The sequence below is a fragment of the Mustela nigripes genome, chromosome 10, assembly GCF_022355385.1.
Source record: "Mustela nigripes isolate SB6536 chromosome 10, MUSNIG.SB6536, whole genome shotgun sequence".
Lineage (NCBI taxonomy): Eukaryota > Metazoa > Chordata > Mammalia > Carnivora > Mustelidae > Mustela > Mustela nigripes.
This window is the reverse complement of record NC_081566.1, coordinates 4,055,611-4,074,443: the sequence shown is the minus strand read 5'-3', so window position 1 is coordinate 4,074,443 and position 18,833 is coordinate 4,055,611. Positions and strand designations below refer to the sequence as shown.

General features: G+C 45.4%; 1 protein-coding gene across 2 annotated transcripts in view; it reads right to left on the bottom strand.

Moving 5' to 3' along the window:
* DNM3 (dynamin 3) overlaps positions 1-18,833 on the bottom strand; it is a 540,277-nt gene that overhangs the window by 29,661 nt on the left and 491,783 nt on the right. For both annotated transcript variants that reach the window (XM_059412462.1, XM_059412461.1), the window contains exon 17: positions 6,345-6,509. In XM_059412462.1, the coding sequence (XP_059268445.1) occupies positions 6,345-6,509 (165 nt within the window). The remainder of the gene's footprint in view (positions 1-6,344; positions 6,510-18,833) is intronic.

Genomic DNA, 18,833 nt, shown 5'->3' with positions numbered 1-18,833 from the left:
TTCACTGTGGTGTAATAAGTATTCTCTCCACATTGTGCAAACCAAGAGTGATTCAAATGTGGAAGTAATCTAGAAGACAAGACATATCTGGGCAATTGTCTAGTAGGGTAGAAGGTTTGTGTGTGATAGCTGCGGAAGGTAAGTTTGGCCAGGTAACTGAGGCCAGATGTGAAAGCCTCGAATGCCAAGGAAAACTGTTTGAACTGCAGCCACTTGGCAGTGGGAAGCCATGGACTTTTAAGGAAGTAAGTGAAACGATAAAAGAGAGTTTTAGGAAAAGTAATCTGTCTGTGATTGGAAAAGAATTTGCAGGGGTGGTAGCAGAGAGAAAGAAATCTGATGGAAGACCACTTGAGCTCATTTCTGAGTTGGTGGGGCCTTCATCTGGTGAGGCTGCAGCGGAACAGAGAAGAGGCGCACAGACCAGTTACCCTGGAGAGGAAACCCAGGTGGGCGCCAGGTGAGGTTTTGATGTGAAAACCAGGTGAGGTTTTGATGTGAAAAGGCAGGAGCAAAAGGAACAAGGACACTTCAGGCCTGGAGGGCGGTGAGTCAGGGCCCAGAAAATCAAGTCGGGAAGGAAAGTCAAAGACAGTAAATTTGGCTTAAGGATTATTTCACCTCCCCCCCCCGCCCCCCCCCCCCCCCTTTTTTTTTTTAGATTTAGTCACTTTTAAAACACACTTGCAGGTATCCAAGGAGTCAGGGACATTCGCGCAGATCCTCCGCCGCTGGGCGTGTGCCTGCACGCAGATAGATGATGCAACGCGAAACTCCAAACCAGACAGTTTTCCTGGCACTGAACAGCAGTTGGGCTAAGCTAGCTTGAAGCTCTACATTGAGCTGGAGTATCACTTAGAATCTATTAAACACAATTTTAAAAGAAGGCCCTCCAAGAATAGATTTAAAGCAGATCTGAATGAAGAAGCGACTGTCAAACCAAGCACGAAATATAATCATAAGGGCTTGTTTCAGCATTCTGATTAAAGTTCTGCCTTGAATCAACTCTTGCACATCAGCCCACGACACACTAGAACTCGCCTACCATCCCGAAGATTTGGCAACGTTCTGACTTCATAGGAGGATCGCTACCAGCGCGGGGGAAAGCGGCAGGACGGCACAGTGGACAAGGGCGCTCGCTCTGCCATCAGACGGCTCTGCATCTGAGTCCAAGCGCCCGCACTTAACCGTTCTTGAGCGGGCAACCACCTCTTCCCGTCTCAGGCTCCTGATCTGTAAAATGGGACCAGCAGTAGCGGCTGTCTCCAGCCGCTGTGAGGATTGAGTGCCAGAATGATTATAAATTGCTTCACGCAAGGCCTAGCATCTCGTTAGCCCTCTGCAAGCCGAAGCTGTTCTTTCGAAAGCGCGGGGATGAAACTGGCCTGAGCTGCTTCGAGGGGGAGAAGAACAAATAGAAAGCCATTGCAGTTGTACAGGCGTCGGGAGAGCAGTTCAATACAGAGCGGGGGTTAATGTTTTATTCAGACTCTTCTCCTTCTCACCTCGCCTGGGGGGGGGGGGGGAGTCAGGGAGTTTCCAGGCACTTCAGGGACTTTCTGGTGCAAATACGTAAATCAAGGATCCTGCAAGACCAACAGTCGAGGCCTTGGAGGTGATGGCGTTTAGAATATACCTCACAGGACACGACATAAACGAATTATACTTGGATGCGAGACTTGAAATAATATTTATGCTTTTAATTATAACACCTTATAACCTACACATCTTGGTGTGGTTCACGAAAAACTTCTCATACATAGAACCTCATTCCAGCTCAGACTCTACAGGCTGGATAAACAGGCATGACCGCACCATGTCGTGCTGCTCAGTGTAGAGGAATGTGAGGTCATTAAAAGCGTTCCGCATGTTTTCCTCTCTTCCTTACTTTAACTCTTCTCTAGCAACCTGCAGTGCTTCTGGATCTGAAGCCTTCTTTGTCTTCATAATTAAGACCATTTTAAAGCCTTCACAAAGAGAAGGGACATTCCTCAAGTTTTCACACAATTCTGTTACTAAGGAGACCGATGCCTTAAAGTGGCTGTTTCTAGACTGGAGGGCAACACTGGGCTCGCTCGCACTCACATGAACACATGTGTACAAAAATGTGGCTGAGCAGTTTAAATTGGCCTCGTTTGGGAAAGGGGCTTGGTTAGAAGCTTGTGATTCTCTGAGATTCACAATTCTTTCATGTCTGCTCTTGCGTCCTGTCCACTTCTCAGGGACTTGTTTCTGCTATAGGACGGTGATGTTTCCCTTCTAGAAAAAGTGACGTCCTTTGCCTCACACACTTAATATCAAACCAGAGAAGTTAGACATCAAACAGCACCCACCATATGACTGCGGAGTTCAAGATCAGTCGGAGCTGACACAAGCTGTGCTGCAAGAAACCAGAAGGGGTTCCCTTGCTGGGGACTGACGGGCGTGGGGAGGCTGAGGGGCGGGGAAGGGGGAGGGTGGCAGGCTTCTGGATCCTGGTCCCAATCTGTTTCTTGAGCAGATGCTGAATTCTTGACCCGAGGAAAGAAATCAGTGCTCTGGTATTTAAGCCACACTTTCCCCTCAAATAATGAACATTTGAAATAACCCTCGACTTCAAACACATAAAAGTTACAGTGAGTTTTGAAACTAGAGCACATGTTACTAATTTTCCAGCAGAGTACCACCGGCCAAGGAGAGTCAACGTGGAGCTCCGGGGGTCCAGGGGTGCAGGGGTCCGGGGGTGGAGGGGTCCAGCGGCAGGGCGCACTCCAAGTGTGAAATGCCTCCGGGCTTCATATCGGATTCTTAGAAATTTCATAAAAACTTTACGTTCTATTTTGTATTACCTGGACTTGTTTGAATTACTAGTTAAGATTTAAAACCTTGTTTCTCATATTCAAACAAACCCTAATTAAATCTTTGCCTAAATGAGCCTTCTGGGAAGACACACAGGCCCGTGCTCTGGGCAGAGCAGCCCCGAGTCTGAGGGGGCTGCGCTCACCCACCGTGCCCCATGCGTCACCTGACCCAGGATGACAAGATCTGGGTTTTCCTCTGGACTCTGCCAGCCCCGGCTGTGTGACGCCGGGCGAGTCACGTAACCTCTTGGAGCCTCCGTTCCTTCATTTAGAATCTGGGCGAAGGCATGCATGCCTCGGGGATGGCTGTCCAGGGCGAGCCACCATGGACCCCTGAGCCGCTGTGCCCTGCAGACGTGCACAGTAAAGCTGGGGTCCCTCTCCCGATCTGGCACAGAGAATCTTCTGGGGTGGGGGCAATGGGGGGGGGGGCTGCAGACTGTGCTCACCCTGGGGGCGAGGCGGGTGTGAACGTGCAAGTCCTGGACAGAGCCCCGCCGCGTCAACGGCAGCACGCCCAAGGGACCGGCTGTCACAAACGTGCCGTCTCTGTGGCCACAAACGTGCCGTCCCTCTGTGCCGCTGCTACCCGCGAGCTTAAGCACTCCAGCAGCTGTGGCGCTTCGGCAGACAAAGGCTTACAGTATGTCTGAGTGAGGCATTTACTGCTGGCCTTAAACTTCTTAAATAATTCCATATGGAGGCCTGCGTGGCAGAGCGTTTCACGTAAACTTTCAAAGGAAACTACCCCCCAAATTCTGAACTTTACCAAAGTTGGCTGAAACAGACTCTTTTTCAGAAGGCAGGGGCAGCCAGGCCCATTTCCAAGAGGAAAGGCCCCGGGGCGGCCTTCGACGGTGACTTGTCCACCGACTGAGGACCAACGAGGACCCCGTGCCAGGCGCTCGGTGGTGCCGGACACCAGCGCCCGCCCAGAGCCGTCGCGGGAGCAGCAGGTTCCGGGCTGGGATTCCGAGCGAGGAGCCGCGCTTGTTCCATTCGTGACTCTGCGATGAATTCTCCACCTTGAAGATCTTAACATCAAACATGCCATCGACATGTTTGCAAGACACGGGGCTGGGGGTTCCCGCGCGGCGGGTCCTCATGCTCCACGCGGCCCTCCTGGAGCAGACACAAGGGGCTCAGACGTTCTGTCCAATAAGGTGCCCTGAGCATGCGGCCTTTAGGGGAGCAGGTGGTACTTCTACGTGCATGTCATTGTCGCATCTTTACGTGTCCATGTCTCGTAAAAGAAAGCAGACAAAACGATACTCCATGGAACGTGGTCATCTGAGACATGTGGAAGTTTTTTCTGACAGATACAGAAAGTTTCATTTCAAAACAATGATAACCATCACTTGGTGGGAAGCCAGCATTACGTGATGGCTCTGTTTTCCCCATTCCTATGAGTCCTGATGTCGAGGTCTTCTTTCTCATTCTTGTCGTGCCAAGGTCTCTCTCAAGACAGCCTGCAGAGCCCCACGGCCACGGAGAGTCCCCGGCGGTGGGGGCTCAGCCTCTCGCTTCAAGCCGACGCACACACTGGCGGGGGAGAGGCCCCTACCCCCAGATCTCTCTGGGTAGGTGTGTGTGCGGGTTTCTTGAGAAGGTGAAAGTATGATGGAGGGTCTTTTTTTCTTTTTCCTTTTAACTAATTAGTGTCAGGCGACTCCTCCCACGACAGACAGTAAGTGCTGGTTTGGGCTGATGATTTACTGTGGTGCAGAGCAGCGCCGTGTTGAACGGGTGACCGCAATAACAACTGGCGATAAAACAGCGAGAAGAGGAATGATGCTTAATCAGGAAAATGTCTAAATAAGGAAGTGCCTGGATATACCACAGCAAAACAACCGGAACCCATTTAAGCAAAATTAGGAGGGTAATTTTAAAAATACACAGACTATTTGTTTAGTCCTCTGTATTTTTCAAAATGGCACAGAGCCACATTTATTCCGTGCTCTGACCATTCAGCGAGGCGGTGCAGTGTTCTGTTCTGATCATAAGAACATGACTGACTTCCACTCAGAGGGGCCAGATAATTTGTTTCAGGTCACACAGCAGGCCGTGGACTAAGCTGAAGAACAGAATTCGTGGTTTCCGAACTTCCAGTAGATTGCTTCCTTACTGCTGATACCTCAAAGCATCCCGACAACCTTGTTTGATTATGTAAAAACGTGCAATCCCGTGCAGGGATTACAAACCACGGGATTAAAATCCTTGCAGGATTAAAAACCACAGTGCTTAGAGCTTCAAGAACGGTTTTCTTCAAGGGTTTCTTCCCGGAAACCTTTCTTCAAGGAATGAACACCCCTTGAACCGCAAATACAATGTCAAGTTTGCAAACACAGTTTTGAAAGAAATCCTGAAATATGAGTAAAGGTTCTTTCCAGTTCGGAAATAAGCAGGCAGCCACATTGGTTTCTTACCCATATATTCTTCATAGAAATCCCGTATATACCACCTTCTGAAATAAATCCCTAAGTCAGGTACCTTTTCCATGATTCGTATTTTACTTATGGAGGAAACGGAGGCAAAGAAGTGAACAGGTTTGTCCTGAGGTCAACAGACTCTAGAGCAGAACCAGGCGAGAGCAGAGGTCTCTCCCGGATTCCGGCGTGTCCGGGACGTTTGTGCGCTCATCTGTGTGTGCTACAAGCAAGTGCTCATAATGTATCATTGACGTAAATAAAAAGGCGTCCCGAGACGACAGCTAGACCAAAAATGTTGCTGTCTCCTTTTCAAGAGTCAGAAGAGCCAGTTATACAACACCGCATTATGGCCTCTTATCTAAAAGTTTCTCAAATAACTTGATATTATTTGCACTTTAATACAGTAGCTGCCAAAAGACCCCAACCAGATCCTGTAACTTAAGAATCCTGCCCTGACTACTGTAAAGGAACCACGAGGACGGCGGGATTCCACATGCTCCCGATCCACTGAGGGCTCGTCTGAGGCCTGAAGATGTGCGGCATCACACCCCAACCGCAGACAAGAGGTGTGGTCTGACTCTGGATCCAAGGGGAGAGGGCGAAAAGCCGTTTCACAGGTTAAAATAGCATTCCATGGCTTTTAGAAGGTGAAAATAATCAAATCAACATATTTTCTATATGTTTGCGTGTAGAAAAGAATAAATATTTTTGGCTTTGAATCTCAAAGTCTAGGAGCCAGGCATCTGATTTTATTGCCGGCTTTGCAATGAACTCGCACCGTGACCACAGCTCAGCATTTCTACTCCACTTCCCTGGGAGCAAAGGTGACAGGGAACCCCACAGAGCAGACAGGCAACGGGGAACTCCACAGTTCTGTGCCTATAAGCCCCATGTTGGGTTTCCAAAATTTTCTTTCCCTGGTCAGTCACTGACCACTAGTAATAGAAAATGAGGAACCTGGGCCGCGGGTATTTCAGCCACCCAGACGATACCACAAAGAAACTGACGGGAATATGAGCACTTTCCGCACTGAGACGGGTCAGAGGTTCAAGTGAGACAGCGGATTGTCACTTACATTATTGATCATAAGGTGCATGATTGTTTTTGGAATTAGGTCTCGGATGCATTTGTTGATGATGGACATGTAGGAGTCCACGAGGTTGCGGATGGTCTCCACCTGTCTCTCCAACTGCGGGTCCATGGAGAAGTTCTCTGCTTGGCCGTTCTCATCACTTTCAGTCTAACGGAAAGGAAAGAACACACGGGTTATTTCACGTTCCTTCCGAAGAACAAAATACCGTATGTTACCAGGTGATCACCTCCTGATCACTCTACTTGGGAGTTCTATTACTAGATGGTGACCAACTTTATCTTTAACACACCCGGTAATTCTGAAAAGAGAGCAGAACCACGCAGTTACTCCTCCACGTTTAGAGACCCACACCCTAGGAAAAGCACCCCCTCTGCGTGAATGCTGAGGTGACCACCCAGATAAACCGTGCCCCGAACAACCGACTTCTAGAGAACAATGGAATCCTCAGCCATTTGCGAATTGGCCAAAGAACTGAATCCAAGTGAGTGATGCAGATGCAAACCTCTGGGGGTCTACAGATTAGAAATGACCTCGGTGTTGTTCTGGAACCCCTAGGTCTGTTCAGGAATGGATCAGCATTTGGATGAGCCCAGGTTTTAAAACTAAATCTCCTAGGTCTGGCCTGGAGCCAAAATAAGAGATAAAGGGACTAATTCATCTCTCCATGCACTTGCTGGAATTTGCTCTGTAAATTCATGCTTCTGTCATCACTACTAAAGGCTGGCTCCATTGTGGGAAACTTACAATTTTAACTTCCAACTTGTTATTCTTTGAATAAAACAGAACACATCTATACACAAAGAATTTATTTGTGCAACATGAGAGAAGCATCTGTTTTCTATACTTTGGGACTTGAGTTAATTAATTTTGGCTTATCCACCAGAGGCTGGGCTGGAATGGCATCTTCGTCATTAAGGGCTGACCTATTGGCTTGGCATTGAAATCAATTTAGAACAAATGGTCTCCATTTCAAGTCAGGTTGAACCATCTAAGCCCCAGAACATGATACAAATATTGTTAGTGGTCTGGCTACTTTCTAACATTTGGAAAGATTTAATTACAAATGCAAAAAAAAGGGGGGGATAATTTATTGCTTCCATTGTAGACATGAAGTACTTTTCCTTGGAAATGTACATACTTTGATCTGCCAGGTTTTCAATCATCCTATCAGTTTTAGGCAAAGCCCTGTGTTTAAACGGATCTATAAATGGCAAACTTTTCCTTTGAATCAATACGCATGTGTGAAAGGCATATTTGTAGGCCTCCAAAGTCAACGATAACAAGGAGAGAAATAGGTCCTAATCATTTATATAGGTTTCTCTTGCTCAGGAATATCCAATAATTTTTAAAAATATTAAAATAGGGGCGCCTGTCAGTCATTAAGCATCTGCCTTCGGCTCAGGTCACGATCCTGGGGTCCTGGAATCGAGTCCCACATCAGGCTTCTGCTTGGTAGGAACTGCTTCTCCCTCTCCCACACCTCTTGCTTGTGTTCCTGCTCTCATTGTCTCTTTCTCTGTCAAATAAATAAATAAGAGCTTTAAAGAATATGAAAATAATGTGCTCACTCTAAAACACAACACTCATTCCTCCAACCCTGAGAGTATGACCGCAGGATTCAGAGTGAGAGCTACAAGGCCATTACGGAGGCCTCTTACTGCTTCTCCCACAAGGTAGAGGGAGTTTCAAAAATGACAGTGGTTTGAAATGGTCTTTGGTCACTGAGAGAGAGGGAACTGAATCGAGTCTTCGATTCAGTTATTATTCATCGGTGATACACAAGCACAGTGCGATCTAGGACGAATGGGTAAAACGCCGAGGCCATAAAGCGGCAGGTAGAGAGAAGGTAAAGCCACAGCAGTGAAGAAACAATCATGTTTCCCAACTTTTCCCTGGGGTATAGGAACCACTGCAAATGTGCTCCACGCTGAGCCCACGTTGTAAGTCAGTGGTACCTGCAAAGTCATTTTAAGGATAATGTATTTGAAAGTGGAAACTTCAGGTTCAAATTCAGGCTCTGTTGTGTATTGGCTGGGTGGCCACGTTTCAGTCACTTGATGTAATTTAAACTCAGTTTCCCTATCTTTAAAATGGGGATACGCGTCCCTCATAAACTTGCAGACGCTAAAGGAGATAACACAGAGGAGATGACCTAGCCAGGGGCCTCGATAAATGTTAGCTGCTTTCCTTCCTTTCTGAACATTCATGGAGTAAGAGTTAGCTGTCACTCAACACACACTATGAAAATTTAAGATAAAAAATTTGAGCAGGAAACATTTTTAATTCAAGCAATATAAAAATGGCAAGGGTATTTTTTTTTTAAGATTTTATTTATTTATTTGACAGAGAGAAATCACAAGTAGATGGAGAGGCAGGCAGAGAGAGAGAGAGAGGGAAGCAGGCTCCCTGCCGAGCAGAGAGCCTGATGCAGGGCTCGATCCCAGGACCCTGAGATCATGACCTGAGCCGAAGGCAGCGGCTTAACCCACTGAGCCACCCAGGCGCCCCATGGCAAGGGTATTTTTTTAAAACACCTTCATGTTTTCTGCAAGCTAGTCCCCTTTGCCTGGACCCCCCTCCCCCCACCGTGAAGGTCTTTCATCTTTCAGAGCCTTGCTTCGTCATCGCCTCTGGACAAAGCTCCTGCTGGCCCCTAGACCCCTCACGCCTTCCTCTGCACGTCCTCTGTGTCTTTCATTCACTTCTATGATTTAATACCAGCCTCATTTTAAAGCTCTTCTCCTGTTAGATTCTGGGGTCTTGTTTATCTCTCCCTTCTCAGCACCCGGCACAGAGCTCCATGCACGGGAGAAGGAGTTAACAACCGCACAAGGGGTTTACCTAAATCCAGGAAGCGGCTCTGGTGCCTTCCAGGGGCTCCCAGTGTGCCTGACTACGTGCCAGAGACACTGGAGAGCAGAGAAACCCCAGGGTGATGAGTTCGGACCCATGACTACTTGATAACACTGAGAATGATACAGTGATTATGAAATTATGTATATAAATGAGAAGAGATGACTGATGGCTCTGGGAGGAAAACAGCTTTAATGCCAAGCGACACACACCTCCGCAATGGATAAAATACAATTCAGTTTGCCTCTCTGATCTGAAATACACTGAGGTTTTGCTAAGGTGTTTAACAGTCGGGAGGGATGACATTTCAGCATCAACATCCCGCTGTCCCAGGAACACTGAGCACTTGCCGCGTTCTGGGTACTGTGCGAAGCACTTTGCTGGGAGAGTCCACACCACCATCTTGTTACTGGCCACCCACCCTTGGAAGAGCACGCTGAGCCTCTGAGAGCTGAAATCGGTTCAGGGAGTATAAGAGGCATACGACTTTAACAAATTTCTTTTTCTTCCGTAAGTATAAAAAAATCAAGAAGTATTAGGAGACACTGAAACATCCATAATACGTCAAGTCAGTTTCATAGATAAAATAATAAATGTGAAAAGAGTTTCCAGGAAAGAGAGGTCATGGAAATATTGCTACTTGTTTAAAAGAAATGACTGAAACAGAAAAGCAGAGTAAATAGTATTTTTAAAAGAACCTCCAGAAATATAAAACACCAAGAAATTATATCATAGTCTGCATGTTTACACAGAAACACTGAATTTTCCCACTTCACACTACTTTTAGCATTTAGCCTTACTTTCCTTTCTGCCTATCAAAACACACAGAAGACGTTCACTTTCACTTTTTAAAACCAGATGCAAATAATAAGGAAAGTGTTGAGTGAATGGAGAACACTGAACCGATTCTCAACACATACACACGCACGTGCGTGCGCACCCCCCTCCCCCCACGAAGTATTCCAGAATAACTCATAAAACAACTCGAAGTTCTCTTTGGCTTTTGGAAATAATATGTGGTCACACGTAAACTTTAAATATTCAGACAATACCATGGACGGGACAGGGAGTCACAGAATTCAGAATGCAAGTTATGCAAGTTGAGTTTCTTCTCGGATTTTAGAAAGAAAGAAAGGAGCGCTTGCTCTTTCTAATATATCTAAGATAAATGGGAGAAATGTGCAGAGATGGACTTTTTCTTTCAACTGAGTAATGTCAGAGAGCCAATGTTCCCTTTTCTCTGACCCAGCTGTAACCAAATTCTCTGTCGTGCTTGTCCCTGCGTGTGTACACTGTGTACGACTGTGTATTTCTCCTTTGTTTACATTACAGGCTGGCAGCGGGATCCTCTGCAGCCAAAGCACCCAAGTGACAGCTGTTTATCATTATCCTCATCAAGGGAATGTAAAATAAAAATAGTAATTTGTCTCTGATCTTTGAGGCAAAGAAGAACGGTCTGCAAACATTTAACCTTTTATGTGCAGGTTCATTGATGCTGTTTACAAAAGGGGAATAATATTGTGAAAACCAGCTTTCTTCTGAAAAATACAATGGACCGGCCTTCCTATTGCCAATTTTGTTCTAAACAGCTTTTGTGAGATCTAAAGCCACTTAAACAATGAAAAATAACAACTCAGCGCTGTAACTTGTTTATAAACAATATTGTCGTTTTCCTTCTGTGAAGCTATTTGCACGGTACTCAAAAAACAGTCTGTTTTACATTTTAATTTAAAAGCTTTCTCCTAGAGACGTAATACTTTGACAGGTGAGAGGACAAAAGAGTCGCACCGGAAATAATTCCCACCGTACCTTAGAACAACTGTTACAAGAGAGGTGGGTTGGATGGGGGATGTCTATGCTTCGTGTGTTTTGTTTTCACCTCTTTTCTTTCCTTAAATTTCTTATTCAATTATGTCATAGGCTTCTTGGAGGATCACTGAAACCACCTCTATAAAGTTATTTTCTTAAGGTGACTGCAACTCTTTCAAAGTGGAATGACAGAAATGCAAAGTGTCCCGGCAAATACATGTGCATAAACTTCCTAATGAATGGGGGCGGGGGGTTTGCTGCGGCTCTTCTCACCAGTGGAGAGCATCGCACCATAACCTCCAGATCTACACAAGCTGTTTTTCCAGATAAGCAATGCTTGCCCCTTTCTAAGCATCTTCTTATTGTCATACAATTTCTTCCCCACCTTAAACAGTAGAAAAATATCACTTAACTTTTTCTTAGTGAATCAGGTCATCATTACGAAAAATAGTGTCACCACGCTAACGCAGCTTTGCATTTTCCAGCCCCGTATTATGAAGAATGTCTCCCTGAAACCTTTCCCCACATATGTCTTCTAATTTGCGGAGGCAAGTTCGAGGCTAATTTGCAGAGTCAGGCCACGAAACTTGTAAAAACCCAAAAAACCAAACTCAAAAGCTATGGAAAACACGTGCCCTAGAAAGCCTTTGAGAGGAGTCGAGACTGTAGTCTGCTGCCCTGTGACAGGAATGTCATTAATGATCTAAACAAAACTACCGGTTCGGTGTCTCAGCTGAGCCGAGAGGGGTACGAAGGAAGTCGAAGGACAGGGCTCACTGCTGAGCCTCCCCTCGGGCAGGGAGCGCGCAGGTGAGAAGGGTCCGCGGGTTTGAGGCCGAGCTCCAGCACCCGGGCTTCGAGGGCAGCCCCTGGGGATGGCCACACGAGAGACAGAGCTCACGGGCTGGGTGACATTTCAGACACTGGGCACGCGCTCACTCTTCTGTCCTTAGGACTAAAGTCTATGCCCGATGTGTAGCCTTGAACTTCAGAAATGTGGGGAGTCTCTGAAGACAAGGGCCCAGGCCATCTCCCGAGGGACTGGGTGTCTGTTTCGGACGGGACCTGAGAGACTGGGGCGCAGGCAGGGGAGCCGGATGGCACATGGGAGGGACGGCTCGGCTGCTTCGACGGAGCTCTGCCCGCACAGCTCCTGGTCTGGGCGGGCCCAGTCCCGTCCGCATCCCCGCGGACGCCAGCGACGGGAAGACGCCGGTGACTCTGTCTACGGATGTCTGCAGCTCGGAGGCGCGACTGCAGTCCAGTGCGGCACTGACCTCCACCGCCTCCAGTCTGCCAGGAGCATCCCGGGGACAGGACGAGACACTAAATCTCACCCGATCCTGGGAGCGGTGCTTCACGGGACAGAGCAGGCGGGACCGACTCGGCGCCTGTCATTGTCATCACTGCCCTTCCTAACCTGCTACTGTCTCTTCCTCCTCCCTACGCGCTTGCTCTCCTTCCAGCTCTACAAGGCATCGTGATAAACATGATAAAACTATGTGATTAATGTGAAATTAAACAGCCACTAAAAAACCCACATAGGATTGGAAAGATATGTACTTGACTAAAAACAACAAACCTATGTCAATGGGTGGCTCTTTTTTTTTTTTCAAACTCTCAGCCCAATAGCCGCTAACAGTCTCTTTCTGAGTGGGGCCAATGAGGGCCTACGGCTCTGATAAGCAATTTGAATGACGCCCCCGATGGATAAGGAGGATCTGGAGGGATACGGAGAAGGGTTTCCCTCCTATAACTGACAAGTCCTTGCATTTGCATTTAAGATGCCTTGAGGGGCGCCTGGGTGGCCCAGAGGGCCGCTGCCTTGGGCTCAGGTCATGATCTCGGGATCCTGGGATTGAGTCCCGCGTCGGGCTCTCTGCTCAGCGGGGAGCCTGCTTCCCTCTCTCTCTCTGCCTACTTGTGATCTCTGTCAAGTAAATAGATAAAATCTTAAAAAAAAAAAAGAAAAAAGAAAAAAAGATGCCTTGAAACAATAGCTTTTATCCGCAAATGCAGAGACAAATGTGGATATGAGGATTCTTAGAGAAGTCTGAGAACCTGCCCTGAGGTCCTCCCAGAAGGTATAATTCCTTTAAAAAAAGATTATTTATTTGAGAGAGAGACAGTGACAGAGATAATGAGAGAGAGCACGTGCGGGGAGGAGAGGGAGAAGCAGAGTCCCCGGAGCAGGAGCCTGACTCAGGGCTTGATCCCAGGACCCTGGGATCATGACCTGAGCCAAAGGCAGATGCTCAACTGACTGAGCCACCCAGGTGCCCCAAAGTCATAGTCATTCCGATCTAGTTTTTAATCTGTAATCTATCTAAAGTCCTATATTGCTTTGTATTAATAGGCAAGTTTATGAATATGAAATACTCATATATTTTAAACACATTATCGACTACTGCTATTTAAACAATCTTGAGAATTTTCTCTAAACTTGTGAATATTTAGTTTTGGAAAATTTTTATCTTTATATACTCAGTTTGCTTACCACAGCACAATAACCTTTTGCCTAAACAATAAATGATCTTAGCAGAACAGATTTAACAGTTTCTTTAAAAATAACCACTGGCCTCACCACCTTTTTTGGTTTCAGATACTATTAGTCATTTTGAAAGGGTCAAAACTATTTTTCAAGTATTGTCTTTTGGCAAAAATATGTTTAAAATTTAACTTTGTTAAAAAGAAAACCCTATTTCTAAGGAGAACTAGAATTAGAATCAACTGACACAAATTCCCTTTTTATTGGGGAAAAAAAAATCCACATTTCTTTGGCGTAGTAAAGCAGGAAACAGTATTTCCAAAGAAAAATTTCCAGAAAATAGGATCAAATACAATAAGGTAAACATAAAAACAATTTTTGATGGTTAATTTTGTGTGTCAACTTGAGTTGGTACCCAGATATGTGGTGCAAACCTTATTCTCAGTATTTCTGTAAGAGTATTTTTGAATGAGATTCATATTGAAACTGGTAGACTCTGAGTAAAGCAGATTGTTCTCCATAATGTAGGTGGGCCTTACGCAATCAGTTGAAGGATTGAATAGGACAAAAAGACTGGCCCTCTCCAGCGAAAGGGAATTCTCCTGCCTACTGCCTTCAGACTTCATCTGCAACATGGCTCTTTCTCGTTCTACAGAAGACTACTTTTGGGCTTGAACCTGAACAATGGCTCTCCTGGGACTACAGCCTGCCAACCCACCCTTCCCATTCTGGACTTGCCGGCCAGAATCACAAAAATTATGTGAGCCAATTCCGTATAAAAAATCATTTATCGGACACCTGGGTTGCTCAGTTGGTTGGACGACTGCCTTCGGCTCAGGTCATGATCCTGGAGTCCCGGGATCAAGTCCCGCATCGGGTTCCCAGCTCCACGGGGAGAATGCTTCTCTCTCTAACCTTCTCCTCATTCATGCTCTCTCTCACTGTCTCTCTCTCTCAAGTAAATAAATAAATTTTTTTTTTTTAAAAAAGAATCATTTATCTATCTGTGGATCTATCTTGACACGCATGTATGCACACACACATATCCTGTTGATCTCTAACAATCAAGAGGATATTGATTGTTAGACTAACAATCAGTTCATATACCCTAACATAGTAACAGTCTCACTATAGATCACAAAACAGTATGTGATTCAACGTTATGTTGCTTAGTGGAGCTCGCACGTGCTTCAAGAGTTCAGAGAAGCGAGAATCAGGAAGGGCTGTGATGGGGAGTAACCCTGGTCCTGCTCTACTAGTTCACCTTTACTTCTCTAAAGAAGAGAGAGTGAGTCAAAAATCATCCATCTTTAGTCTTTCCAATCGAGCACAAGGTCTTGCTCTGCCTCCGTTGTGGGCAGACTAAAGATCGAGTTGGGGAGCCTCCCCGCCCCCGCCTCAGCCGTGTGGGCTGGAGCTGACAGGCTGCAGAGGTCAGGTGGGGCCACTCTCTCCGCCCACCCGGCCTAACCGATGGCAGAGATGGCGCGTCACTGCGCAAAGCCAATCAGGGCACGTTCGTCAGATCTCTTAACAAGGAGAAGCTTCCTTCCATCTAGGACGGACAGCTTTCTAAGAAGTCAGCCCGAAGGCAGGTGTGCCTCAGAGTGGAGAGGAGTCCAACCTGCTGCCAGTGGTGCCAGCAGAGAGGGCATAGTTGAGAGATGGCGACAGGCAGGTGTCTCCAGACATCATGCGAGGGTGTGCATCTGGCTGTGACAGCCGTGTCTCCGCTTGTGCAGTTACACCAGCCAGTAAGCTGCTTTCTGTTATTTTTTAGAAGTTGGGTTGGCTTGACGTGAAGTTCTCTTGCCCCTGTCCGGAAGAGCTGGGATGAATAAATCACTTACTCGGGATGTTCTCTCAACCTGAGGCTCTTCCTTCCAAGTCCGCCTGCCCCCCCTCATGGTTTAGCAGTTCTGCGGTGTCTCTGAGGGGGGCCTCTGCAGTACAGCTCCGCTCCTCCAGCTCCTCCCGCTCCTCCCTGCATCTGAACATCTAGCCGAGCCCGCTCAGCCCCGTCCTGTATCTCAGGTGCACACACGTCCCTTCCCCAGCCCAACTGAAAGCTTCTTGAGGTACATAATCCTTCAGAGTACAGTGCAAATACGATACCCCTTGCTTTACATTCAAGAACGGCTTAGTAAATAAGAAAAGAATGCCACGGATTAAAAACACACGAGGGTCAAACTGTGCGTAGAATCATGACTTGTTGCAGGAGTAGAGAAACAAAATGACCAAGCTTTTAAAGAAGTCATTAGAGTCAAGGATTTCACATTTCTTCAGGCTCCCCCGACCACTGTCCTGGATAAAGTCGTCGTCTGGAGTCAACTGGAGAATTTCCCCAAAACCTCAAGACAACTGTCTCAGCCATCCCCACATGTGAATTAGTGCGTACCCCTCTGTCAGGCATACCAGGGCCCAATGGCTTTACCAGATGATCCAGATAAAGAATCTATAAACTGTTCTAGAAAATTTAGATCCGTTTCTGTTAATAGGAGAGATTAAAGTAAAATCAGAACCAATCTGCCGAGTTGAGCTGTCATAAATCCCTTGTTCCCAGTCTTCAAAGAGAGAACATTTCTGGAGGTAACAATGTCCGGGCCACCAGACAGACAGCATGCATGGACGTGCCCCAGAACTGGAAAGGTACTTCCAAAGCTGCCCCAAATAGAACTTCCATCTCTGTAAATACTCATTCCCAATTAAGAGAGAAACTAAAATGTAGAGGGCTTTGTCACAAGGTAGGCAAATCTCCAGTGTGCAGAAAATAGAAATTCATGAAGATGATAAGAATACAATATACTGGAAATGCTAAAAATTCTGATATCGAAAAATCGATTGATTCCACAGAGATCTATATGCTGGAAGTAATAGCCATTTTGTCAGTAGTTTATTGTTTTGCTACTTCTCTCTATCCCTTTCCTGAAATTGCGTGTATTGCCTGAGTCACAATATGGCAGAAATAATGTACAGAAAACAAAAGTTTCTTTGCTTCACCTTGATTGGGACGTTTGCTTCAAGTTCTGCCTACTCCTCACAGAGCGGCAAAAACGAACAAAGGCAAGATCGCTTTAAAATCAGCAACTAAGGGAGGGCAGCATTTATAACAAAAAACAAAACTACTCTAAGGTAAACTGGATGGGGGCGATTATTAGGAGAAAGCGTGTAGTATTTTAAAATTTATATACAAGAGATTGCACTGAGGGCTGTGTTAATAAGATTGGTAAAGATGGCTTGAGGTATAAGAGAAAAAGTTGAGGTGGTTTCTTAAAACTTTCTTTCCCTAGACTGTTTTTAAAGTAGTTTAGGAGCAGAAATCAGACTATAACCACTAATAAACACTGATGAAATTACAATTTCAAATAATGCTTTTTATGACCAGAACAAGATGTTCCTTTATAGAATAACAAGGTAACTTTAGATTGGATATGTAAATATTGCTAAGAAAACACATTACTGCTTGCATTCACCATTTCCCCCCAATTTCTTCTTTCCTAACTATGGCTTCAAAATTCTTAGAAATGTTATTATTAGTGAGTACTATAATATCCCCCCTGCCAATTGCTTATGTCTACTCAATTCATATAAATACTTTCAACTTAAAATAGGTATAATGATTTCTGAATTAAAGAGTAAAACCTCTTTGAAATGATCATCACCAAGTTTCATTCTACACTGGTGGCCAAAGGCACTGAAAAAGAAATGTGACAACATTATCCATCTAATTCAATACAATTTCTAGCAACATTCCACAGTCATTTATAAAATACCTGGGAATACACAAAAAATGGAAATGGCAAGATACCAATTTTTGGAGGGCTCAAGACTGAAATGCACATGGCTTAAGGAAGCATATTTTATGCAATACCAAGATGGTATGTGTGATTAAAATTTAAAAAGCATTAAAATAAATCAATGAAATAATTCTGGATGGCAATTCCTACCATTTCAACAGAACCCGTGTCTCACTTAACGATATCTTCCATACTCCTGTAAGTAACACACTCCACTAGGTCTGTAGGAGAACCCGCAAATCAAAGAAACTGTAAGGAAAATACTTGGACTAAACACACATTTCTAACATTCTTCAAATATAATTAAAAAAAAGTCTACCTGACTCTAGATTACCCCACGCTCCCAAACCACTCTGGTTTGAGCAGCGATTTAGAACAGTAACTAAGACTATGAACTACAGAATCAGATGAACTATATTCATGTCTTGTTTCTGTCACTAATTCGTTTTGTGACTCCAGTGAAATTAAAGCGAAGAAGTCCGCCAGCCTCCCTAGGCCTTAATCTCTGCGCTGTAAGAGGGAGCAAGGCTGACATCTGACACATGTTACAGGAGCGGCTGGTGTAGAGACGAAATACAGTGTCACTGACGAGACGCACAAGCACAGCGCCTGACAGAGCGAGAGCTGGACAGAAGTTAACTGTTTGTATTACTTGAGATAATTGATATAAATGACTTAAATGGGTTTGCAAAATTCATAAATATGAGCTTGGTTAAAAAATATTCAAAAGGTCCCCTGCAAAGCCTTTGAGACTGTTTTCTGCAACAGAGAAAGAAACGGGGCTACCATCTCACCAATCAATACTTGTGGGTTTATTGTGCTAAAGGCATCAGGCCCTTCACTGCCTGCCTGAGCACGAGAGGCACCGAGAGGCCCTTCCAGCTCTGACATACAATGACCAGAAGAAAAAGAAGTGCGTCCCAGCTTCATATAAGCCATGAGAGCCATTCAGAAATATGACCTAACTGGGGAGCACCCAGTTACTACAAGAACTCCAGCAAAATCTTCTGGGCATGCTGGGAAAAACTAGAGCTCCAAGGAGCAAGAGAGTGAGCTACAACTGGTGACTTTCTAAGAATCCTTCCAAAGACTGTGTGGTTCAATCATGGATCAAAAACACGGACACAGTCCCTTCCTTTAGCTCTAAAATCACCAGGCCGAGGAAGACAGGTGGAGCTGCCAGTCAAAAGAGAAAAACGCTAGCTTTATCTGGAATATTTCTAGGAAAAGACAAAAGAGTGCATGTTAAACGCATTCACATACAGTATCTCAGTTTGTCCTGCGACAGTCTTGGGGGACAGAAGCACATGGGGAACAAAGGGTGAGGCAGAGTGAGACCACTTGGTTCCAACCCTGGGAAGTTGGGGGGCGTTCACTGATCTCTGATACTTCATTTTTCTGTCCAACAGAGTAACAATGTTATATTTATATTATTTTTATTTTTATTATATAATTACATTATATATTTATTAACTTTTTATATATATTTATATAATAATTTAATAATTTAAATAATTAATATAA